Source organism: Drosophila novamexicana, unplaced genomic scaffold (assembly GCF_003285875.2).
Source record: "Drosophila novamexicana strain 15010-1031.04,08,12 unplaced genomic scaffold, DnovRS2.1 tig00000193-arrow-pilon, whole genome shotgun sequence".
Classification (NCBI taxonomy): Eukaryota; Metazoa; Arthropoda; class Insecta; order Diptera; family Drosophilidae; genus Drosophila; species Drosophila novamexicana.
Genome location: NW_020824787.1, coordinates 10,210,693 through 10,237,218, shown reverse-complemented (window position 1 = coordinate 10,237,218; position 26,526 = coordinate 10,210,693). Strand labels below are relative to the sequence as shown.

The following is a 26,526-nucleotide window of genomic DNA, read 5'->3' as shown; positions in this document are numbered from 1 at the left end:
ATTCAAACACAACTACTCCACTTGCTTTACCCTTTCTTAACCCCTATCTCCCATATTTTATGCACTTAATCAAAATTTTAAATCAAAAATGTTGTCTAACAGTGGGTTCATGGAGCACATAATTCGTACACACATATTTCTAAATGGTTTGGGTTTTTATAGTAGTAATACGAATATAATAATGCAGCACGGCTGGCATTATAATAAATACGCAGGGAAATAGAACGCACAGAGAGTGAGAGAGATAGAGAGATGAAGTAGGAGGGTTAGACAAAGGTTTAGATGAAGGGGTAAGGGGAGGGGTCTGTGAATAAAAATAAATAAAGCATGCAATAAATTTAGCAAAGCGCAAGCAATCAGCCAACAAATTGTAAACAGTAAATTTTGCGCTAGGCAAGCTGCAGGGCATGTCGGGGGTCAGCGGGGGCAGAAGCTAAGGGTTGAGGGTGGCAGAAGCTGCTCGGCTCCACATTAGCACTAAATCGCAGCGACTAGCGCCGCCAGTTAGTTAAACGATTCTCACATAAATATACATCTACACACACGCACAAACACTCGCTCACGCAGGCGGTTGGTGTTGGGGCTGTGCCACGCCCACGAAAGAAATTTATCTGCCGTGTTACGGCGGTGGCATGTGCAAAATCCTTTGCGCGCTGCAACGATGTGTGGACTAATCTTTATTTCGATATTTGCATAAGCGCAAAAAAACAAACATGTCAAAAAATTTGCAAGCGTCGTCGTGGCTGTTAGTTCGCGGTGGGTTGCTGGTCGGGCTGGCTTTGCTTTCTATACCCTGTAGAAATAGAAAATTGTCAAGCGAAAAATATAGCACATTGAGGTTGTGAAATTTTGTGAACAATATCATCCATTACGATCGAGCCATAAGCTTGCAAAGAATTTAGGAAAATATATTGAATAGAATGGGGCTTAGGGCAAACAAGAAGCACAGCCACAACTAGGTACAGACTATCTAATAGTCGTGCATACTTGATTACAAGACTCTTTTTTCTTTTATTTTTATTTTTTTTGGGAGTGCATAAAACTGCAAGCTAAAGGATTTACTGCAGCTGCCACGCCCACAGCGCCATCAGAGCTATTGCTAGCTGCCTAGCCGGAGTCACGTTATTTGCAGGTGTTGCAATCTATCCGACTACTCTGACTGCAACGCGGGCGTCTCCAGGTGTGCGTGTGTGTGCTCACAAGGTGGCAATGGCGGCTTTGCGGTGAGTTGTAATAAGAGCAGCAGCAAGCACACACACACACGCACACACACATGAACACACATCTCGTTGCAAGTGTTTTTGATCTCGCGCTGCTTTAGCCTGTTGGGAATTTTGATTAAAAATGCTTCCACGTGAAACTCAAACGTGCTTGGCGCCGAGTCGCCGGATCTGGCAACTCTTGACTCTCACTCTCCCGTTTTCTCTCCCTCGCTTACTCTCTCTTCATACATGGTTGAATGGGTCTGGGTGGGCGTGTCAGTGCGCCTTTATTGGCATTGGCGCGTTTATTTTAACGCGTTGCTGCCTGCCGAGTCTCCGTGTATCTGTATCTGTGTGTGTGTGTGCGTGTGTGTGTTTGCAAATTTTTACATTGAGATTTATCACACCAAAAACTTTAACCCAACGAGCGAAAGCGCAAAAAGAAAAACACAATGGGAAAATTGCTTTGAGTATGCCAAGCCGAAGTTTGTATACCCTTACGAACATAGAAAATAATTTTTAAATATGTAAAATATTAATGAATATATAAAACGTCTCATTAGTAAAAAAACTTTCCATTTTATATAATACTATTTTTCTTTTGGTTTGCCCAGTCTGAAATTTATTTAAAATATGAAAGCTCATTTGAGTTTTAACAGGGGTTTTCGGCTGTTTTAAGAATAATAAAACAGCTCGCATAAAAATTACCTGATGCATTGCATAAATACAGCCGAAGATCTGACGCCAAACAAAGCTTATAATACTTATTCTTACTATTTTGCAATCTCATAAAGAAGATGTAAAAGGGCTTTGCTTGTGGTCTGGCAAACTTTATGATATAGTACGCATAACTTTTGTTTAGGGTATATAGATGATGTAAATATCACAATATGCCGCAGCCCTTTGCAACTGCTACATAAAGCAATTAATTGTTAAGGCTGCTGGCGTCTGTGCAGCTGCAGGTGAGTTATATGAGATACATACATTATGCCACACATATATATTCGCATAGATGATGGATATACATGGGGCTAAATGCGGGCATGTTGCCCTAGCAAAAAAGAAACTGCCCCGCGTGATGATATATTTGCAGCAGTAAGCAAGGCAAGCTGGATGAAAGTTAAGCCATAAAGTAATATTCAAAGCGATTTTGGTAGTTTCCCAAAATTTAATTTATGTATAAACCAATTTTTTAGTCCACTAATAAAAAAGAAAGAAGCTGTCTGCCTGATGGCATGACAAACGAGCGGCGTGTTAATCCCAACTTTTACCTTCAAATCGCTCGCTTGTAGTCCCCACTAAACTACACTAATTACTTCCCCTCGTTTCGTGGGTTGTTCCACAACCGCCACAAGCACTATGAGACGCTATGGGGCTCCATCAAGGAGCGTTACAAGCGGCCACAAATCAAATGCACACCAATTACCTGGCGCCAGGGCGCACAAAGCATAATCAACTGGCATAATTAACAACTAAAAATGCAAAAACCCGAGTATGCGAGTGTGTTTGTGTGTGTGTGTGGGAGCGAGTGCATCAACAAAAATATGTTTTTGCACCTGGCCCTCTGCAATTTTCACACATTTTGCGGTATTACGTCGCCACACAGCCCCATCACTTGCCCCTTCCCACAACCAACTATAAACAACAACAATAACAACAAGTCGCAAACAAGCAGTAGACAGTAGTAAATTATAAGTTGCAGAGTCTGGCCATAAAGTACAGCACATTACTCATACGCCACGTGCATAAATTTCAACCTTTTACCAAGGCTGATAATTATTTTCCGTTTACAAAATGGCTGCCATATCAAGAACAGGCAAAAGACCAGGCCAGAAATCGAAAAGAATTGGAAACAAATGTTATATACTTTTGCTGGAAAACCTAAAACCCAAGACTTTTAACTATTTCCTTTCGAATTGCCAGGGCTTGCAGAGAGTTATAAATAAAATTGAAATTAAAAATATGTATTTTTGTCCTATTGGCTTCAGGCTCAGTTTTAAAGCATTTACTAAATAATGTGCAGAAAATTAAATGAAAATGAATCGAAAATATCTTTGCCCAGACTAAGCTTTACTATCAATAGCCTTGCTTGGCCACAGCCTGCTGAATAATATTTATTAGGATCAATATGTTGCCATAAGCTTAGCTACAAATACTCTTACACAACTTGCACTAGTGCCATGCCCTGTCTTTAACTAATTTTACAGCGCCGTGTTTATGGCAAAATAAATACACTTTTATACCACATTTCGCCTAGTCTCTAACTTTAACCCATAACTTTATCATAACTTTGATCAACTTCACTCGACGCACAATTAATAAGTTGCTGTTTAATCAAATTTGGGAAGACCTTCCAAGTTTTTTGCAGATATAAAATTTGTGTTAGTTGTAGCCCAAGCGTATTATATAAGTTTGTTGTGCGCTAAATTTGTTTAGCAATAAATCCACAACTCAAGCAATATAATAGCAATGCATAACTTTTGCTAACTAGTTTTATTTTTCTTAATTTTCTGCACAAAATTTGTTTGTTGTTTTTGAGCGAGCGATTAATTTTTATGGGTTTATTGCACACTTAATTAGACGTGGGCTACTTAAAGCTCATTAAAAATTTGCCAGAGCCGGCAAAAGTTATGAATACACTGCAAAATCCTTAACCATCTATCCCCCCACCCCACTATCGACGATAACCCCTGCTCGTGCCCTGTTATTGATTTGCGTAGAGCAATACAAAGAGAAACTTTTAGCTGTTTATAATTTAGTGCAAAATTATAAATACTTTCGGGCCAGGCTTTGCGCTCGGTTTAAGCAAATTAGCTCAATTGCAGGGACCAGAAAGTGAACAGCCCCTCCCCCTCGCTGCCCCTCTAGTTCTATTCCGCGCCTGTATATAGCTATTTGGCATAGACTTGATTAGGCTTAGGCCAAAAAACTTTATCCTTTGCACAGTTGTAAATAAGCAAAAGTAAATTTTGGCAAGTAATTTAAGCCACACAAACAAGCTGGCAAACAAGTTTACAGCAGGCGGCATTTAGCCAACGGCTTGCCAGGGGTGTGGAGAGTGTTAAAAGACGAGTGGCAGGGGGGGGGGGGGGGGGGGGGGATGTTGACTGGGGTTGGGTTTTGGATGTGGTGGCAAAGTTGCAATTACGCCAAGGCGTGTAAAGTTCTTTAACCAGTTTTAATTCAAAATCAATGTATGAACTTTGCTTACATTACGCTAAAACTTTGCTCTGCCACCAGCCTCCCCCCCTGACAACCCGTCCCCTGGCAACACACACAACGCAGCCGCTCTTCATCTGCAGCTTCAATTAAGGCGCCTGCATTTGGCTATAAATGGGTTGCCACTTACCTTCATAGATGGTTAAAGTTGCATCTGCGGATACGGCATCGCCCACTCCGTTCTCGGCGACGCACTCGTACGGCGCATCGTCCCGACCCGCCCGCACCGGCTCGATGCGCAGTATGGAAATGCCGCCTGGCTGTTCCAGCACCGTGTAACGGGATTGAGTGCCTGTGTTGAGTAGGGGGATAGACGAATAGATGCATGGATGGATTACTCAGCTGGCAAAAAAAAGTGTTGGTTAATGCTCGACTTACCCGATACTTTTTTGCCGTTTTTACGCCAGACTATCGATGGCGGCGGATCGCCGCGTGCCGCACAATAGAAACTGGCCACGCCTCCAACGCGCACGCCCTGGTTCTGCGGCTTTCTGATGATCTCCGGTGGATCTGTGAAAGTGCAAAAGAACAGCAATTGAGGATTAGTAAAAGGATTGAGTTTAAGGTTTAACAACAGGACAAAGGACGGCGCACAGAAATGACACGCTGCTAATCTTTATCGCCAGGCAGAAAGTATGGCGATAGTTCGACGAGACACATGAACTAAAGTACATTAATGTAGCATTTATTTCTTTGCTTAACATTTGTATATTGTTTGCAAACACTCAGGTGCAGACCTGTAGTTAGCTTAGAGCAAATCAAATGAGTTTTGTGCTTGTAACTTGAATCAAGATATCGCCCAGGTGATAAGAATGCCTGTTTTGCAGGGAAAAGCTATTTCGCTCGTGTATATGAAGCATTCCTTTCAAAACAAGCGCGATAAAAAAGCGTTAACTACTGAAGGAAACGCACGATAATAAACGCTTGCAGGTTTGGTTTAACTTCGAGGCAGATATGCTGTAATTGTTAAGCCTGCAACAGCGCAACTGGGCAACTGATTTTGTTGTTCATGTTCTCTTTTTACGCCCTTTGCCTTTTGCTTTAGCAACGAATTCGATTTATTTTTGCGTTTGTGTGTTTTGCGCATTTCTTTCTTTTTTACATATTTGTCACAATATGCTGTCAATACAACGTCGCATGTTGTTTGTGCCACACACAAACACACACGCACACACACAGTACGTTGCGAACGTGCTGCACACACAGCAAGAGATACGAACAGGAACCGGCACAGCTGGCTGTGTGTGTGGCATTAAAAATCTGGCAAAAATCACGAAACGTTAAACAAGCAGCAAAAATATTGTCATGTGCATCGTTTGTGCAGCAGCAGCTTCCCCCCCGGCTGCCCGATCGCCCCATCGTCAATTGTCCTGTCGCTCGGCCGCTGTGTAAAGTAGTTTACCCAACATATCAATTCGATTTATGCATTTTATTTAAATTAAATGTTAAATTCTCTTATTCATTTTTTTTTATGTTCTTAACTTTGCGTCGCCGGCCAGCGGGCACAACTTACGTGTCAGATATTGTATATAGGGAAAATCCGAAAAATTTGCATCTGTAAATGTAACGGCGGGGTTAATATTAACGGATATTGCAACGCGGCGCAACACGACACGATTTCAACCGTTTATGATTAACGCGTTTATTTTTATTACGATTATTCAAAGTATTTTTATTTTATTTCATTTTTTGTAATTTATGGTATGTTTTTGGTTTATCAAGTTAAGTTTAAGGCTTAAATTTAAACTCAGAGATCGTCTATAGTCTATTAATATACTCTATATATACATATCTATTCATACATATAAAAAACAGTTAGCACTGAAATATATTCAACAAAAATACTTGAATACTTAATTATGTTCTATAAAGTTTTTCCTTACGTACGTGTATGCTTAAATATTTTACACTTAATAACGATTATAAATTATTTTTTAAGTTAAATATTTATAATACAAAATAATACATATTTATAAAGTAAATTAGAATTGATTGTTAAACCCAATGAAAGACTTTTCCAGCAAAATCAAATGTGAACACAAATAAATGATTAAATATTAAAACATGAAAAAATGGCAATATTTTGCCCAGTTTTTTAAGATTCAAGCTTAACAATGGTATTCCCTCTCTGTTCTGAGCTGCATTAAAACTTTTTGGCTTTTTGTACAGATTTTGGAGCTCTGTTAAAAGTCGAGGCCTGGCGGGACCTGGCAACAACCAAAAGCAAATGCCGCAGGTTTATAAGTAAATACATATATAGTACTTATAAATATATATATATATTCTTTTTATAAACGTATATAGAATAATATTTGCAGAAAGAGATAGAGAAAAAATGTGCAGGGTGCGTGAGAGAGAGAGAGCGAGAGAGAGATTGTGGGTGGACTGAATTGTTGTCTTGGACACAAATCTGAGGACATTGTAATGTACAAGTATTGTAAATAATTTAAAGTTTGCTACAAGGCGTTCGCAGCCAAAACATGCAGACCATTTGGTTGGTAATGCGTTGCCATTGAGGCAGCTGCTTTTGTTGCTGTTGTTGCTGTTCCTGTTGTTACGAATACTTGGTATCATTTGGCAAGTTTTGCGTTAAACTTTTGCCTCGACAAGTTGCCGGCCAGAGTTTTGCGCACTGCAAGCATGTGGAAAATACATAAACAAGCAACACCACACACACACATACAGGGAAAATCAAAAGAAAAATACTCGTACTATGTGTGGCTTTCTAGTAGAAGTCTAGCAGTTGGCCAGGCCAATTTCACTTGTCAGCTGCATGTCTACCTCAATTTTACAAAATTCACAAAATTATTTCAAATTTGACACTCGAAAATTCAAGTGTGGTCACAAAATTAACTCAAAAGAAAAGCAAAGAATTTGCATTTATCAGAGTAGGCTTTAAGCTGAGAGCAAACAGAATTTTGCAAAGCTTCTCGAAAGAAGCTGAATGCCTTACATTTTCGTTGATTTAAATTTGATTACAAACTTTATATATGTATGTCAAAATTGAACTGAAAATACTTTAACTAACTTCTCCATGTGCAGAGTTATTTTTATTATTTTTATAACTAGTTTTAGGATATTCTTAATTTGCGTTCGAACCTCTGCGTGGGTTCCATAAGTATGGCAACAAGTTAAACAAATTAAAATTCCTTTCATGAAAATCTCGTGGCTTTATTCAACAATTACAACTAGTCTAAGCCTCAGTAAACAATTTCAATCAAATTGCAGCTCACTTGAATTTGTGTTGAAATCGTTGCCAAGAACATCCTTCAATGCAACTAAATTTGCCATTGCTCATTATACAACGCCAAATGGAGTTTTCTCACACTCTACCCCGCTCCCTCTCTTTCCCACAGTATTTATTTCCTGCTCACTCTCTTTGCCAAGATGATTTGCCAGCGCAATGTCGTCGCTGGATTTGCGAAGCACTTGAAAGCATTTTACGCTTACGTTAACAGTTTTTATAGCCCGAGCAGCAATAAGCATATTGGTTTGTGGTTGTAATGAGCTACAGCATCAGCTTACACCCCACCACCTCCCTCTTCCCTAAACCCAGGCGCTTTAAAAGATGGTAAAGCAATTTTACAGCGATTTATACATATACATATACATAGATATATATCTTATTTTTTTTAGCGCCGTCTCTGGGCGCATTTGTAAAGTTTTATGTTTGCTTAAACAATTTGATTGCGTGGCGTTGGCGAAGACAGACAGACAGGCAGATAAAGAGAGATAGATAGTGAGAAAGAGAAAAATAGACTTCCGTGACGAGTCATAAAAATCGTATCATTATAGCCATAAAACTGGGATTTCTGTTTATTTGCCGGATTGCCAACATTTCGCTTGTTGCTGCTGGGTTTCGACTAAAATTTAAATAAATTTAATTATGTTTGTGTGCTGGCAGGTGTGGGTTGGGGATTGTGGGTGGTTAGTATGTTACAAAGATTAAAGCCATACGAAATGAAATTTGTAGATGCCATAGATAGCACCAGAGCCTAGAACCAGAACTGGTGAATTGGATTGGTTGGGATTGTGGGTTTTACTCGTTAAACTGCAGCCAAGTTTTGCTTTGCGTGCAACGTTTCTTTTTTTGTAATTTTTTGCTCCCGTTGATTTTTCATTTCGCACGCTTGTCTGGCGCTGGGAATTAGATGAGAGAGGGTGAAGGTGGTTCGGGGCGGGGCTTTATAGAGCAAACAATTTCGTTGTTGATATGTGCAAATTGATTTCAACGTTTCAAATGTACAGTTATAGATATACGCTAACACAACTCCACACATAGACACACACATATACACACACACACACACACACACACACACACACACACACACACACACACACACACACACACACATACACACACGCACACACACACACACACACACACACAAATAGAGCAATAGAATTAGGGACGCAGGCAGCCGGGCAATTTATATGGAAATTAATACTAACATTTTTACTATAACGCAAAAAATGAGAAAACCAAATAGAATATAGAAAATCGAATTGATTTTATAAAATATATTCCACAAACGTTTTGCCAGACAGTGGCGCAGTTTAATAATTAGAAAAAGGGTTTTCCTGAAGATAAAAACTATAAACTAAAAATTATTACCTGAAGTTAGCTAAAACCCGAAGCCCTTCTCTGCGACCCAGTCAAATAACTCAAAATACTCGAATACTTTGACTGACAATTTTCTTTTCGCAAGCCCCCTTTGCAATGACGCCTCTGCTTCTGAAACATTGTTAAAATATACCCATAACTTTTGGCCTTGTTTCCAATATGCCAAAATCCTCATAAAAATTGACCCCGTGTGGCAAAATGCCGCGTAAGGTATGGGCGGCGGGCGTGAGATGAAGCGTAGAAGCAGAAGAAGTAGGCATATAAAATCAGCATATGCTCGATGCCGTAAAGTATGCAGCTGTTTTTTATGGCCCTAACCCTAGTTTGAGAAAGTTAGGCCTTCCAAATGCTTGGCCTGGCAATTTATGCGCTGCCGCCGCCCAAAAACCGCCCTCAACCATCGCCCCATCCGCTTAACATGGTTTTTCTATTTCATCTGTATGAGTTTTTAATAAGTGCAAAGTGCGGGCAGAAGTTGTGCAAAAATTTCAACATTAAGGGGTTGTTGTAGCTTAAGCTGCAAATAGTCAAGGGTCGAGGTAGCGGCTGAGTAGGGTATTGAGTTGGCGGGTAGAGGGAGGCTGCTGATGCTGCTAAACTGTTGGATCTGCTGGCAATGTGTGTGTGTGTTTGTTGAGGACAAATCATTTGCCAACAAAAACGAAAAAGATATGAGCGAAATGAAGCAGCAGGAATATCCTCTTGCTGGGTTGACCCAACCCCCGATACCCCGATGCCACGCCCCCTCCGCCACTGCTGTCCTCTTGACTGACAGCTGCAATTCACCTGTCAGCATCAGCAGTAGCAGCAGTAGCAGCAGCAGCAGCACATTTCGTTTTACTGAATTGCATTGAAATACGATGCTAAATTTAACGATTCATTGCATTTGCTGTTATCCAACACTTGCCCGGCAAATTGCAACTCTGTTGAAATCCTGCAGCGCCCGCCATACGCCCTCTCTCCCGCTCCCTCTCTTACATTCTCCAGAGGCGCGTTGTGTATTTTTAATGCAGCAACTTTGGCATAGAATTGCTAAATCTGCTGAGTCTAAGAAACAGAAACGCCTTGGCACTGGGTCCGGCTCTGGCTCTGTCTCTGGGTAGGGCACTGCTTGTGGATCTGGTTCTGGCACTGGTTCCGTTTTCTGAAAGTCTGCAAATAAAATATAAAGTGCAGCATAGTTTTACGCTGGAGTTTTTATAGCCAGCGTCAACGTCGCCGTCGCCGTCGACGTCCTGCAACTAAATTTTAATGTTACTTCAAAGAGTAATAAAAATAAACTTTACGCAAGTTGAGAACAAGCTGCGCACACGGCCCGGCCCGGCCCGACCCGACCCGGAGCTCGGAACAAAAGCCAGCGATTATATCGTATGGCCGACTGCAACTATGCAATGTACAATTTTAATTAAATTGCACAACAAGACAGGGATAAGAGGACAGAAGAAATAAAAGAAACCCTGCAGGCAGCAGAAAACACGCACAGGTTTGATTTTCAAATTGCGCGCCCGACCAAAAAAGTGTCAACAAAATCCCATTAAACAATTCATCAAATCGCCAAATCGATGAATGCCTGTCCATTGCTCCCCCTTACCACCCCTCATTGAGAATAAGTAAGTAAAGCTGGCCCAAAGTTTTCGGGCCTATCCGGACGACAGGTTGACGCTGCGCAGTCAGGCATATAAATGATGTGGAGCTTCTAAGACAGCCATTAATCAAAATTAAAAGTGTGACCAGCTGGTCACCTAAGTAGCAGTGGGAAACAGAGAGGGGGAGAGTGAGAGAGTGTAAGAACAATTTCTAATTCTAAATCGTGCTCACTTTCGCTTAAATAAATAAGCCTGCTTTGTACGCTTAAAGCTCATTGACCCCCCCACATTGCCTGAAGAGCTGCGCTCCTGTTTTGCTGCCCAGTGACCCTTCACATTTGGCTTCAGCTAAATGAACCGATAAAAAGGTAAACCATTAAGTCAAGCTACGTCCTATTTTACAGATCTCTCAATCAGCTGTCAACTGTCGAGCATAACAAATGCCAATTTTAAACAGCAACAATCTGCAAGTCAATAAAGGCAGGGGCGGTTGAAGACGGCCACAAACGGGTTTGGCACAGGTTGGAAAATCTATTGTGAATTACAAAAAAAAAAAAAAAAATTATCATCAATTATGCAACAGCTTTAGTTGAAGCTCAGTTTATAGATTTGTATGGAAATTTCACATGAAGCTTTAGTTAAAATCTGTGTGACAGTTGAAATTCAGGTTTTTATTGTTCTTAATTGAATTTCTTATTATTTACCTACCCTATTTATGCTTTGTTTTACTTTGAGTAGAAATCAACTCTAGTATCACAAGCAACAAAAGGACGGACCTACGAAAAGTTGTAAGTCGATAACTTTAATACTGAGAGACTAGTTCGCATTAAAACAGACACACGGACATGTCTATATTAACTCGGCTGCTGATGCTAATCTAGAACATATATATTTTACACGGTGGGAGATGTCTTCTATAAGTTACACAGCTTAAGACAACATTATAATACTTTCTATAGGGGTATTTAATAAATATAGCCGACTATTCCAAATCCTTAACTATATAAATCAAATAGTTAGCTAATTATAAAATATTACCATATTTAAAAAAAACTAAGACACTGCCAAGTCCAAATATTATGCAGTCTAGGAATTCGCCTAATTCACCTAATTACTCATCTAGCAGCGACTGTGTCATGGTTTTCTATTCTTCGGATCGATTAAAGAGTAACCCAACTGACCCAGTTCATTTGGGAGCTAAAAGTAACTTTTCTACAGCTCATCAACATAAATTTCTTGCAATTCTGAAAAGTAGTTCAAAGCTCAGTTGGCGGCCCAAAAAAACTGCTTTGGCCAGCACGAAAAATTGACTTGGCAAAGTCAGCGTTAAATGGACCCAAAAATTAAGACACCAGCACGCGCAGACACACACAGATACACACATACACACGCACACACAGTGTTAAGTTAACTAACACAGTGACAACTATTTCTGACCGTTGCCAACACACGAAAATTTTACATGACATTTTAATATAATTAGTTTTTGCTCCGGGCATAATGTAAAGTGCGGCCAAAAAATGTCAGCACTTGCGGTGGCCGCTGGAATTGTGGGCGAGGGCGTGGGCGGGTGCGAGGTGTTGCTGCTGTAGTTCAAGTTGCCTTAAGGATAGCAGAGTTGACTTGACTGCGGCTGGATGGTGCTGGAGCGGGTTCGGGATCTTCTGCGGGCCTAAAACTATTTGAGTTTGCGGTCGGTTGGCAGCATTTTATAAGCCGCAGCATATTTTTGCACAAATTTCAACCTAACCTCACGCCTGTTCTATTAAATGGGGATTTGACGCACACATAGACACACACACACACACAGAGACACATGGACACACAGCAATCTATCTATATGTATCTGAGCATCTATCTATCTGTGTTTTTTTACAGATACACAAAGACGTCAGGCCAGGGGCCACATTCATTATTTCTCTATGCGGGATTACTAAGTAAGCCGGGCTACGGCTTAAAATGCCGCAAACTTTATGAGACGCAACACACGTGCCCACTGCCGGTCCCTCCTTCTCTCCCTGTACCCACTCCTCTGCTGACGCCCCCTCGGCACTGCCCTTTTGTCTTGTTCTTTGACTAGGCCTTGTGCAATTTATGATTGCCCGTGTTGTACAGAGAGAAAGAGAGGGATCTTGTAGACAACCTGGCAATTTCATAAACTGTGCAGACACTTGCCAAATTGGCAAGCCCCCGCCCATCGTTTTTAGCCTACACCCCTGGATTTTGCTTTTGTTTTCGTGCTAGTGCTTTCATTTTACGCACGTAAGGACGCCTGTAAGCAGGCTTTGATATTTTATTGAGCTTGTCATAATATTTATGATATATATATTTGATGCGTGTATAGGACAGCCTGCTGCAGGATTTGCTCGCCCTCTCTTTTGTACTCTCTCGCTCTCCGTCTCTGTCTCTCTTCCTCTGCGAGACAATGCAAAAACTTTGGACAACAGTTTGAAAAAACTTTTATTATTATTAGCATTAAGAGGCCTCTGCTTGTTCTTTTTTTTTTTTTTTTTTTGCTGACTTTTATTAGTTTCAACTTTTGACAGAAATTATATCGAGTTTATACACATACTTATATATACTGCATAGGTATATATATTGATGATGCTGGCGGCAAAAAAACTTTTAGCTCGCATCAAAGTTTCTTTTTTCTTGTACTGTTTTCTTCGGTTTGGGGCGATGTTTTGTTTAATTTGAGTTATTTGTAAGCTGGTGAGGAGCTTTGGTCAGTTGCTCAATTGCAGGCAATAGGAAAGAAGTATGATTACCTTTGCAAACTAAATTTATCAGAATTGGGATGTATTTCGGGCTTGTAACTTAATTGTTGCTCTATTGCTCTTATTGGAGCTATAAGAAAGTGAAGTGAAGTAGATAATAACAAATAAAGTTTGATTTTATTGAGCCAAGTGGAGTGCTGCATAACGAGCTGAGATTGGATAACATAATTCCTTAAAGCCAGAGAGTTTTTCATATGTAAACTTAATTTCGATTGCTTCTATTTAAACGATTTTTCATTTAATTTGGTAAATTTTTCTGACTGAGTGAAGGTCATAAAGGGCAAGGGCATGACAGGCTAGGAAACAACACAATTGCTGGAGAAAAATCACTTTTCGATCGAAAGATATATAACTATGTACTCTTAAAGTAGAAAAAATCAAAGTTAAAGCAAAAAGGCTTCAAGACCAATAAATAATTTTGCATAGAAACAGACTGATAGAGGTATAACCCGTCTAATCATTTATATATATATATAAACGCCATATAGTCTCTGCGGTCGAAAATTTTTACACCCAAAATGCGTTACATTAATTTCGTCACAACAAATTTAATAGCACTTGAATAGGGTATAAAAACTTGACCAACACACAGAGAAATGGCAATGGCAATGACAACAACAACTGGCTGTCTAAATGCGCACAAAGGTAAACAGGCAACACTTAAAGCACGCCAGCAGCAAAAACAATGCAAGAAACAGCCAACAGCCAACAGCTAACAGGTAACTGGTAAATGGCAACAGCTAACAAAGGTAGCCAGCCCGAGGGGGCGGTAGCAGCCCACAAGCAATCAGAGAGTGGGGGCGTAGTCGTTGTGGTTGGAGTCAAAGTTGCTTTTAAGTGTGCTTCACACAACAACAACAACAACAAGAGCAACAGCAGCAAAGAAAAGCGCAAAAGTTTTCGAGATTTCAGGCAGTTTGAAATGTGTTGGCATTTTAGCTGCCTTCAAATCCGCATTGTCATAGCTTGATAAATAGCTGAAATTACTTACAGACCGTGTGGCAACACTCTGCCAAAAGCACTCGAGAAACACGCTCAGCTCAGCGTATACTCTATATAGCAAACAAATGCGTAGCATAGAAAACTTTGCGCGAGCGAGCAACAAAGGTAAAAACTGTAAAAGGAACTCACTAAATGGTTCAGCACAAAGCTGCAGCTTAGCTGCACAAAGCGGCAATAGACAGCGTTGCCAGACAGCTGAGTTTTGTACTCGAAATTGTAAGCGTAAAGTTTTTTTATTTGTATCTAAAGAACATAGCTTGAAAGGAACAACTTGGTTAAATGCATAGCAAATTGTTGGAGCTGAGTTGAATACAAATTGACGCCACAATATGGCAACACTGTATTTTAATAAACGAAATGACAGGTGGCAAGGCTCTTCATATTTGTTGAATAATTATAATAATTAATCTTTTCTTTTTAAGTACTTAACTAAAAAAGAGTTGTAAGGAGAAAGAGATATTAAACATATTTGGTAGGGTTTTCAAGATATAAAAAGAAATATGCTGATTCCATAAAAAGAGTTGAGTATCTTGCTAAGAATTTTTAATATATTTCTGATTTATAATATTCTCCTTTTTTTTTTTTTTTGTCTAAATTTAAAACTTTCTAGCTGTTCTAGAGAAGTAGGGATGCTCGTATGAAATTAAAATTAGAAATTTATAGAAAATATTTCACAATTTTATAAATTAAAACGTAAGCCAATCGGAATGCATAGAATTTCAATCTGAACAAAACTTTTCATGCCACACACACGAATACCCCTCAGCTCTTTGCTTAAGTTATGCGACATACGTTTTGTGCGAAACTCTCGAGAAATTCCAGAACTCCGACCGACCGACATTCAGAGACAAATCAATCGTGACAAACAGCATAACATAGAACTTTCATCAAATCTGTGCAATGTGAACGCACCTCTCAAGATAGAAGTTTCAGGAATTAATGTATGCATGCCAACCATTCCTCCCGCTACATTTCTTTAAGAAACTAAAGGACAACCTCGCCTACTCAAGTCTGCAATAGCAGAAGGCAGAAAATGTTTAGACGCCGTTTATGCCGCTAAGCCCGGCGACAGGCTAAAAGGAACAGCCATAAAGTATGCTATGCCTTTTGCCGCTTGCCGTTGACTCCCGACCAAGTAGGGTCTGTGTGGGCCTATGGGCCTGTGTGGGAGGGGTCCTGGCTCTTTGTTTTATTGTTTCTCAAATCGCAGTCGTTGTTACCGCTGCCGCTGCTGCTGTCTGGAGCTTTGACTTTGCCTCTTTATTATTATGCAGCGTGTGTCGTGGTGCGACCAGATTATAAAGGTCGTCGCTGATGGGGCAGAGGCGGAGGCCTGACATTTGCACAACTTTGTCACGTGGTGCGGCACGCATTACTTTTAAAGATGAAAACTGCTGCTGCTGCTGCTTCTGCTGCGAGCGGTGGGGGATTTGAGAGAAATATTAAGATACATTTACAGTTTGATAAATGTGCCTGAGCCTTAAGTCCTGTGCCTGTTTTCTGTTTTTATTTTTTATATTTGAAAGAGCATCCCGCGTGGGCTTAGTGAAATGCGTCACGAGTCAACTCCGCAGGTTGTCCAGGATAACAGGACACAAGTGAGCAAGTGCTTAGTGTGTCCAAAAAGTTTCCATCAATTTGGACAGGGACAACTGTTGCAATGACAGCAATTATGAGTGGGCGGGTGGGGGCCTTAAGCAGCCATGTGTAGTACATAAAAGCTGGACAGAACAGCCACAAAAAAATAAATAAAAGCGAAACGCAGTTTGGGGGGGGAGACAACATTAAAGCAAAGGCATTGAGCGAGCGAGACGATTAAGACGATAATAACAAGTGACAAGTTTATTGCCCGTACACACACATACGCACACTCACATATATACAGACCGAAGGCCAGCCACAAAAACTCTTGCCGGACAGACAAACAGCCAGACGAAAGCCTAAGCTTTTGTGGCCTGAAACCTAATGCGCCAACAGCAGCGGCAGCAGCAGCAACAAAAGTGGCAACAAAAGGGCAGCCCGGGAGATGGGCGGTTGGCGGAGGCGTGGCAAACATTGGCCACATTATTGCCATGCGGGGCACACAACATTTGCCGCCTTAAAAGCCAGTTCCACTAATGCCAACAGCTGGCCACATAAATATCACCAGAGGGTGGCAGATCATTGAGCGTGGCAGCCAAGGGGTTGGCTGGTAGGACGGGGGCGTGCAGCGTATGCGGCTGTCTATAAATGTTTTTGTTACCAAGTTGTAGCCGTTGGCCGCGCGAGCTGCGCACTAAAACCACTAAGTAAGATAAGTGAGGTCAAGCAAAAGGGGTCATGTGCGCGCATTGTTACGTATACGTAACGTGCAAACCGACGGGGGATATAAAAGGAGCTCGGGGAGCACAGACAACTGCCTCGGAGTTAAGCACTTGAGGGGTTGGGGTTCGCCAACTGTAACTGGACACCAAAAAGCAGCAAGTGAAAGCTCAGCTCAGCTCAGTTCAGCTCACACAGAGAGAAAGAGATAGTAAAGACATTTCCCAGTCCAAAAGTAGAAGTTATCAGGGGCAAGTCAGATTATGAGAGCTGCTCCAGCTGTTACGAGACTTGAAATAGGGCTGGTTATCATCAAGATTTCTTTCCCACTCTCTCTATCAGTTCTCAAGTGGAGCAGGTTAGTTTGTCAGAGCATTGCATAATATTCCAAATTTAATACTGAGTGAATCTGAGATGACAGCAACAACACTTTTCAATACTCTGAGAACTAATGCTTGCATTCCATTTGGAATGGCAATAGAAGATACGTTTGCGATAGTAATAAGCAACTTTCATTTGCTTTTGCAGCACTGGAGTTGTATGAAACCTAATGCACACTGCCAGGCACATCGCATTTTTATCGCTTTTTTATCTTCCTTTGAAAGCTGGGCAAAAGTAAGTTTTAAAAAACACGCTTGCGTGAAGGATTATAAGTAAATCCCTAACTACATTTAAAATTCCAATTATTACATTTATTAAGCTGTTGCCATTTTCTCGTTGCCTTGGCTTCTTCCGGCCGTTCGGCTAATCAGCCTCAGTCAACAGATTTGCGGTAGTATTTTCAAGGATTTTCTATCTTTTTCCAGTATTTTTACTTCTTGTTGAGAATATGCCTAAGCTGTTTTCATGGTATCCTAAGATTATTGCGGTGCATTTTGTTGTTGTCCGCTATAAATTAATTAGTTAAGCTTTGTTGTCATATTGCAGATTCATTAATTAAAGCCAAGCCCCAAAGCCAGATTTACGCCAGGCAGAGATAATGAAAAAAAAAGAGAAGAAAGTATATAGTCATTGCGTTGAACTGGGGGAAATCTATGGAAAAGCCGTGAGATTGGCACTGCCAGCATTTTGTCAAAAAGTTAAGTTGCGACCTGTTCTTTTTTCCTTTTGGCCAATAAGGAAATTATTTTACATGATTCAGCATATCAAAAGGCAAAGCAATTATACCCAAAGGCGCGCTATCATTGTGAAAAGCGGTGTGGGGTGGAGAAAATGTTATCATGAGAAGACAATATGAGTGTAGAAAATCCGTGCACTGATAGCAAATAACTTAGCCACAGTTACAAATGTCAGTGTGCGGATTAATATATGAGTTTTCACATACGATACAATTAGTTGAGGTATAATTATGGAGTATAAGTAGAAGTAAGAAGTAACATATTAAAGTGCAGATAAATAACAATCCACCATAAGTTCATGGTCCTTTTATAACCAATCTATTATCGTTATTGCTAGTCGAAAATCGCGCACATCACATCACTATTAAATCCCAGCGGAAAGTTCGTTTTAAAATCAATCAAAGACAAAATATTCCATTCACCACAAATCCCACAACGAACTATGTACATATACACAAACAAAAAAAATGCGAGCGGAAAAACTTTGCATACAATCGCTCGTAAATTGAAAAATTATGTTTGCCAGCTGCACTACAATCGAAAGTCAAGTTAAGCTTCTCTCTGCTAATGTTTTGAAAGCAGGGAGCACAAAGCAAGAAAATAAAAAAATAAAATACCAAAAATACCCGTATGCAAAACGACTTTTAGAAACGGTGTAAAAGATATATGGCATGTGCAAGGTCTGTGTGTGTGTGTGTGTATATATATATATGTGTGTGTATGTGCACATATCGATAGATTGATGTTAAATTGATGCCATGCCGAGTGGGTTATTGTCTGGCCCGCATATAAACAACCAAAACAGAAGCAAGGAGCAAAAACAAAAAGAAGTCAAAGAAAAAGTAAAAATTTCAATAATGCTAAAGCATTTTGTGTCTCGACTTCGAGAGAGAGGGAGATGAGGGAAGCAGGCAGTGAGCCCGAAGCAAAGGAAGTTGAGAGGCCACTTCAGGCAATTTATGGCATATGTTACCAACACACACACACACACACAGGCACACGCACACACACGCACACGGTCGCCCGCATATGTAAATGCCAAAATAATACATGTGCGTATGGCATAAAAATTGATATGCCAACGTTTTTTCATGTGTGAGTAATTCACAAGTAAAATTTATAAAGTTTTTAAATAAAATATAATGTATTCTTAAGACACAGCAGAGAATAGGCGACTTTTTGTATGCACTTTAGTTTGTCAAGCGAGGCAAGGCATTCATTTGAGCATTTAAACATTTAAAATATTATTTTCTTTTACATAAAATAATAAATAGTGTACTTTGTTTTAATGTTTACATTATTATAAATATAACAATGTTTTTATATAATTACAATAATAGGGCTTTCCCCTCCATGTTAAAGTGCAGCTTCCATTATTTATTATTTTTAGTTATTTTTTATTATATTATAATATTTAGTATTTTTTCCATTATTATGAAATTTCAAATATACTTTTTAGCTGTGTGTTATACTCTAGAAATTAATTATTTTATTGTACACCCCATGCCTTGTACTTATAGGGTATATCTTTTTTGCGGCAACTATGTGCTAAAATAATGTCACACAATAAATTGAACTTTTCATAAATTTTTGCAGCTGAAATTGGCAAGGGTCGTTGTCGGTCTCTGTTCTCATTCCATTTATAGGCCAGCCTGACATTGTCAACGTCTTTGCCGGCGTCTTGCAAGCCCTTGCCCTCTGTTGCTGCCCCTTTGCAACAGAGTGCTCGATAGCAGCAGCTCAGAATTTATGGTTGGCAGCTTTTAGGCTTTGTTTTGCTGCTTATTATTGTTATTGGCACCAACAGTGACATATTAGGAGCGCCTACTCCACGCCTGTCGGAGCTCATTTGTTGGCAGTACCATGACGCCTCCTGCCCCCGTCTCAGTACACACCACTTGCCAACTATATATAGAGATTCGTCGGCGGCGGTTTGGTCGTTGCGTACGCCGGATTATTAATATTAGAAAAAGGAAATATATTTTCTACTGACCGGCTGCTGTTTTCGATTATTGTCCTGGCCAACAGTGTCCTGTGTTCTGTTCTGTTCGGTTCTTGTTCAGTTCTATTTGGTCCTTTTGCCGTAAATTGTTATTGACAACGGAAGCAGCAGTGCGGCACAAATTGGGCGTTGAATTTGCGGCTTGGTTTTTCGTTTAGCTGCCTTAGGTTTTCTTTTCTTTTCCACGTTTTTTTATTTTTTATGTGCCCGTCCATTTGTTGTGGTTATTATTATGGTTGATTTAGTGGCCACAAATTGAATGAATTGTCTTACTTAACCGAAATAAGCAATATTCGATTTATATATATGTATATATATATATATATATATATATATATTTCGTATATACTTATATACAAGTTTAAATTCAATAATGCCTAAGTGCGTGCTCAAATCAGATTAAAAGACGACGCTGGCAACTGCGGAAATGACAGGCCGTGGATTGAATTAATTAATGCCAGTTGAGCAGCACGAAGAGGGGAAAGAACTGGATGGGGAGGCAGCCGGCAGCCGGTAGGTTTCAGTAAAAATAAAGTTGACAAATGCTGACAGCGGCGACATGGCGCACAAAATATTAAAATAAAGTTGTAATTAAACGCATCGCATAACTTGCAAAATGCGAGCACAAAACCCCGCCCCTTGCTAAGCCAACCCGTTTCAACAGTGCTCCTTATACGCTTATACCCGCTTACACACACACGCAAACAAACACTCACATTGAAAACTTGAGCAACAGTTGAATAGATGAAAATCACTTACAAGATGCCACACGACTGCGGTGTGTGCGTGTCTCTGCGTGTGTGTGGAAAAAATATGTGAGTACCACACACAACTTTGACAATTAGAAAATTAAAATTACACTGAGCTAAACGTTTGTGTAAGTTTGAATTTGAGTTAAGCCAAAATATAAAATCGTTAGAAAATTCGAATTGTATGTAAAATATGGTATTATCCATGAATATTTCACTGTAGAGACATTCGGAAATGCTGTTTTCATTCAAAATCTTCCATAAGACGTTTATTCCATTACCATATTTTCTGATATCTTAAGTTGAAAAGCAGCATGATTTCCAGGCTTAATACCCATTGCTCTACGCTTTTAAATTATTCCAGAGCTAAACGCTGCGCTTCTCCCGCTCAAACTGAGGTCAGATTTGCAAAGCTTTTGACAATGCAAGCTTCTCGCCGACAAGTTACCCCTTTATTTTTTTATAAGACTGCATTTATCTTTTGACTTTGTGAGACCCCAAATTAGTTTATGAAAAACTTTATAAACAATTGTTTGCAGTGTATAACCAAAAAATAAATAAATTTAACGCAGCAACTGTGACACAATGGCAATAATTTTGTTGCGTTTGCTGTCAGCCCTAAGGGGAGAGAGTGAGAGAGAGTAGAAGACAACGTCCTCGTACAGCTGTGCTGGGTGGTTGGCAATTTGCAACCACTGTTGCCATCATTACGACCACCAACAGGCGCTCCACCAGGCCCACTTACAGTGGTGCCTGTCTTTGGCGCCGGCTGCCTCGCACCGCAGACGCCAAAAACCAAAAAACCCCAAAATGAGCAATGCAGGCGCGAGGTGTGCGGCCCGTACACACGGGCGGGAGGGGGCGACGACGACGACCGAGTGCAGGCATATTAAAATATTTAATTACCATGTAAACTTACGACTTTTGTTTTTGTTATTGTTTTAATTGTGACAACAACTGTCATAATAATGAATATGATGATGTTTTGCGTGGCAACAAAGGGAAGCGAGGGTGTGTGTGTGTGTGTGTGTGTGTGTGTGTGCGAGGCAAATGCGCGCCCAACGCACACGCACCGTCACCGCAGGCCAACGCAATATGCGTCGGGTGGCCCGGAAAAGTATGCTACATGCGGCCAAGTTGGAAATGGATGCCAGCCAAAGCTTTATTACATTTGCTTCGCGAATGTGTGTGTGATTGTGTGTGTCTGTGTGTGTGTGATTCATGGCACGTGTGTGTGTGTTTTTGGCGGTTTTCTTAGAATCGTCGAGCACTTTGGCGCCTGGCATGTTATTTGAATTTTAATTGCAGTCTCTTCATTGCATACTTTGTTTGCCTGGATTTGTTTTATTGTCACTTGCTACCCACCTGCCTCCCACTCCCACTCCCTCTCCTCAACTCCAACTCCCGCTGAGCCGCACTCTACTCATTTAATTAAAAATGCTTGTCTTTCTCATCTTCTCTAGTGCAGCGCTATCCCAGGTGCTCGCTTCTGTTTGCTCATTGGAACTAATTAGTTTTATTTAGCCCCACTTATTGACTCGCTCGCCAAAACATTTTCAATTGACATTGTCAGGACAGCACGCTCCTCTACACCACCACTGCTCCCCTCTTCTATTATCTCCGACCGTCGTAAAACACTGTCCCCCCCTCTTGCTGCTACTTAGTATGCAACACACAATACACATAAAACATTAATAAAGCTTGTTGTCCTTTTTGGATGGCTGCGTTCTAAGCTCATACTCCTGACCCTGCCCCGCGTTTTGTTCTGGCATTGCTTCAGCTTCGCTGAGGTCCTTGTCATTACCAAGCATTATTCCAAAGTCTGGCCGGGCATATGCTTAGCATAAATTCCGGCCTACTTGGTGTATGCGTAGGCTTTGATTTGTGTTCCTAGCTTTAAACGTTTGGTTTAATTAAAAAAAAATACAAATAAAAAGCGACAGTTAATTGCGTATGCCTAAGAAATACCCTAGAAATAGCCCCTAGCTTTACAATCCCCTTCCTATTTAATTCGATACTAAAATTAACCTTTAATAATTTCGCCATGTTTTGTCAGATTCATCTGAAATTTTTAAGTATTTTATTTTTAACTATGAAGGAGAAGGCATTCTACCATCTACATACCTTATTTGATATTCCTGGTTCTTATAAACTCTGGTGTTAATGATGTAGTATAAATATATATACCAAATACTCGATCAATTTATGGGATAGTTATAAATTAAACAGTTTACAAAATAAAAATTTAATAAATAAATTTTGATTTCACAAGAATAGATAGCCTGAGCTATATATTATTGTTTCACTCAGGTTTATATTTTTCAGAATTGGCTAGAGGGTATACAAATAAAAAAAACGCAGCACAGCTTGAAACCATTTAAAGTTGAATATTATAAAGCGAACTGCCCACTTGGACCTGGCTGGAACATAGCCCGGGGCCACGGTTCATATCATAATTCAGTCATATAAAATTTGTCTAGCGTAAAATTAGAAACGCCGCAATAACAACAGCAAACAACGGCTAACAAGAGCCGGCAACAGACGACTTTGTAATTAAAATTCGAGAGCATAAAAAATACAAATAAAATTAAAAAAAAAAACACACACACACACAGAGTAGCAGAAGAAAATCAGAGGCATCCATTGATATGCTGATGAGCGTAGCTGTTTTTCCCAGCTCTGCTGATGCTTGACATTGAAGTGATTGCGTTGAGTGGCTCAGGAAATTGTGTTAGGGTGTGTGTGTGCGGTAGGGTGTGAGTGCGGGACAGAAAGAGACAGCAAGTCACCAAGTTGTTTACATACAAATTTAAAGCCAAACACTCGGTGATTTTTATGCTTATCAACAACCAAAATTGAAAATGATGCTGAGGCAAAAATTACCAATAAACAGGGCTGCCACCAAATGTTGCACATTGGTATGAAATTGCAAGACGATTGATAAATAAATAATTGACTGAATTTACTCAAAAGTTTCTCAAACGAAATATGTGGGAATTAATGAGTTTTTTTTTTATATATTTTATGTTTATTAGATTAAATATTAATATGAGTTATTTATTATTTATTCATTTAACTTTTATTTTATTGCTTAATATATATTTATTTCCTCATTCTTTCGTTTTCTTTTATTTATAAACTCCTAGTTTTACCTTTAAGATTTGTATTTAGGATACATTTTTTCAAAGGGCATCTAATAGTCAATAAGCACTAGACTAATACGTGCTTAACCTATATGAATTATTTGCTTACAGCATTCGATTAGTTTTGTTTTGGGCAATTTGTGTGGCTGTTGCTGTTGCCAGACCAAGCAAAAACTTTTAAATGAAAAATCAATTGGAAAACAAACACAGCTACACAAAACTCAATCTGATGACAAATATTTTGTGTCTCTACAAAATTGAAAATCCAGCCTAGCCTCCCGCCCCTAAACCTCGCACAATTCTATTCCCGTACTTTCGATTTGTAACCCATGTCAAGTTGGCATTTCTCAATCAGCTGCAGCCCACTGTGCGCCTTTTATTAAATTTCACAACGCCAAATAAACAAATGTGTGTCTGTGCGCAGACATGTGTGTTGTGTGCATGCTGTGTGTGTGTGTGTGCGTTGATTTTCAATCGAAGCTGAGGCCGAATTTCCTTTTTCTTTTGGAAAACTTGTTTGCCAACTTTGCGGTTTTTGAGGTTGACATGTTGGCTGTTGATGTGACCCAAACAAGTGGAGCAGCAGCTGATGCTTGATTATGATGATGGCTACCTCAAAAAGCAGTTGCGGATAGGCGCAGCAGGGAGCGAGCCGGGCGTTGGGGGTGGTTAGACTTAACAAATTGAGCAAACCTGACGTTACAAATTTGCGCCAAAAGCTGTCGAAAAGTTTCCTCCTTTTTTTGTAGCTACTTTTGTTGGACTAAGCCTTGTGCTGTTTTTTTTTCCTGAGGGGGCATAGGATATGCATTTCCTGCCAGGTAATTACCTGGTGATGGGCAACAAACAAGCCGCTGACTTCGAGCCGTCATCAATTCAAGCGGCGCTCTAATTAAAGATACGAATCAAAACATGCAAACGGCAAACGGACAACGAACTCGGCGCAACACACACTGAACAGAGGTGTGTGTGTGTGTGAGTGTGTGTGTGTAGCTGTTGAGTGGTAGCTGTAATTGATTTGCCGGCAGTTTGTCTTCCATTGTTGTTGCCGTTGTTGTTTGCCTAGCTACAGAGCCACGAGCGAATTTAATAAATATGAAAAACATCAAATTATTTCAAATGCGCCACTGTTTGTCTGTCTGGCCCCACGGTCCGCCCGTCCGTCCGTCCGTCTGACAAACGCTCGCCGCGCACGAGAAAATATGCTGTTTTGTGTGAGGAGCTGGGAGGCAGTTGTGGGTGTGGCGCTGCATAATTTTGCAATTGCTCCACAACAAATCGCAGTTGATTGTTTTACGTTCCAGTACATACATAACTGTAGTCTGGGTTGGGATAGGTAGAGGTTTCTGGCCGGGGGTGGGACGGGCGGTTGGTCGCTTCCAAAAGAGCCTTAAAATATGCAACGAAACTTTGCTCAAAGCATAAAATCAACTCGCAGCACAGCAATGCCACTTGCCACTGGTAAAGGAGCTGCTGCTGCTGCAACGAACGAGGCAAATAGGAAATCACAGCAACAACAGCAACAACAACTGAAACGGAAATGCAAGGCATTCTTATGCATATCCTCTAAACAACTGCACACACACAGAGCCAAACGAACAGCCAAACAAACAGCTAAAAAAAACAACAACTACTACAAGGATAACTAGTAAAAGTGCTTGAGCCAAAAGTGCTTGACTAGCAGATACCCTAAATCCCAATATACACTTCCAAACTGATCTAAGCAGACATTGAATTGAATAGAATCTTGAAAAACTATTGGATTTAATGTGCTAATGTAATAAAATTTTGATGGCTTTCATATCGCATTTCATCAAAACATGACTATGCAATAAAACTTTAATAATATTGAATATATTGGAGTATGCGGTAAGTTAATAGGAGAGCTTTACATCTGCTGTATTTCTTTTGAAAGAATCTTAAATAAAATCTTTGATCTCTAGTTCTTATAGTCTTTTGAGATGGATGGAGACAAGGATTGACTTCTGCCTGCACAAATCCATAATACCCTTTCTTAATCAACATACCATACGAACAGGGTATAACAAGAACAGCACAGGCAGTCAGTGGCCTGACTCGCATTCAGAACTCGACTTGTTTGGGGAATTTCGCTGCCGGTGCCGTTGCTGCTGCTGCTGCTGTTGGTGGCGCTTCTCAAAAGGCAGGCAAAAGGAATTTTTTCATACGCAAATTAAATCTACATCCCGTAGCACTTGGTCTCAGCTATGTGCCACGCCCACATAGACAGTGGAAGACGCATGCCTTGGCAAATATTCATTACATAATAATAAACTAAACTCGGCACAGCCAAAATCAAATTGCACAAAAAAACAAATGTTAGCAATGCGTGGCATGCCACAAGCAGCGGGGCGGTGCAGCGCCCCAATATATTTTATTTTATTTATGTCTGTGTGTGTGTGTAAATGTGTGTGTTTGTGGCAAATCAATGACATGTAAAAACTCTAATTAAACGCACGTTTCTGGCGCGGTACATTTCCGCACATAGCAGGCCATAAAATGGAAACAACGCACACATAAATACAACCCTAAACACGCAGAAAGACAGAGAGGGGGAGAGAGAGTGAGGGCGAGAGATGGCACACTTTCTCACAGTAATTGGTTTGCCTGGCAAATACCAGGTAATTGAAGGGGTCGCGGCATATGATATACGACCGTCCACTAAACAAATGTCTGTGTGGAATCAAAGCCAAGCTATAATTGAGTCGAAAGGCAGTTGGCCGGTTGGTAAGTAGCCCATAAGAAATGATAGCCACATTTGAATTTAATTGAAGTCCTTGAA

At 40.2% G+C, this 26,526-nt stretch overlaps 1 protein-coding gene and 1 long non-coding RNA gene across 3 annotated transcripts in view; one reads left to right on the top strand and one right to left on the bottom strand.

Annotated features, from left to right (window-relative positions):
• Window positions 1-26,526, bottom strand: part of LOC115759220 (tyrosine-protein phosphatase Lar) — a 151,735-nt gene that overhangs the window by 73,318 nt on the left and 51,891 nt on the right. For both annotated transcript variants that reach the window (XM_030700113.1, XM_030700114.1), the window contains exons 4-5: window positions 4,800-4,931; window positions 4,552-4,713 (exon numbers count right to left, since the gene is read on the bottom strand). In XM_030700113.1, coding sequence (XP_030555973.1) covers window positions 4,552-4,713; window positions 4,800-4,931 — 294 coding nt within the window. The remainder of the gene's footprint in view (window positions 1-4,551; window positions 4,714-4,799; window positions 4,932-26,526) is intronic.
• On the top strand, window positions 25,466-26,250 carry LOC115759226. The gene is made up of 2 exons (XR_004017511.1): window positions 25,466-25,595; window positions 25,670-26,250. It is a non-coding gene; the product is annotated as an uncharacterized LOC115759226 (long non-coding RNA).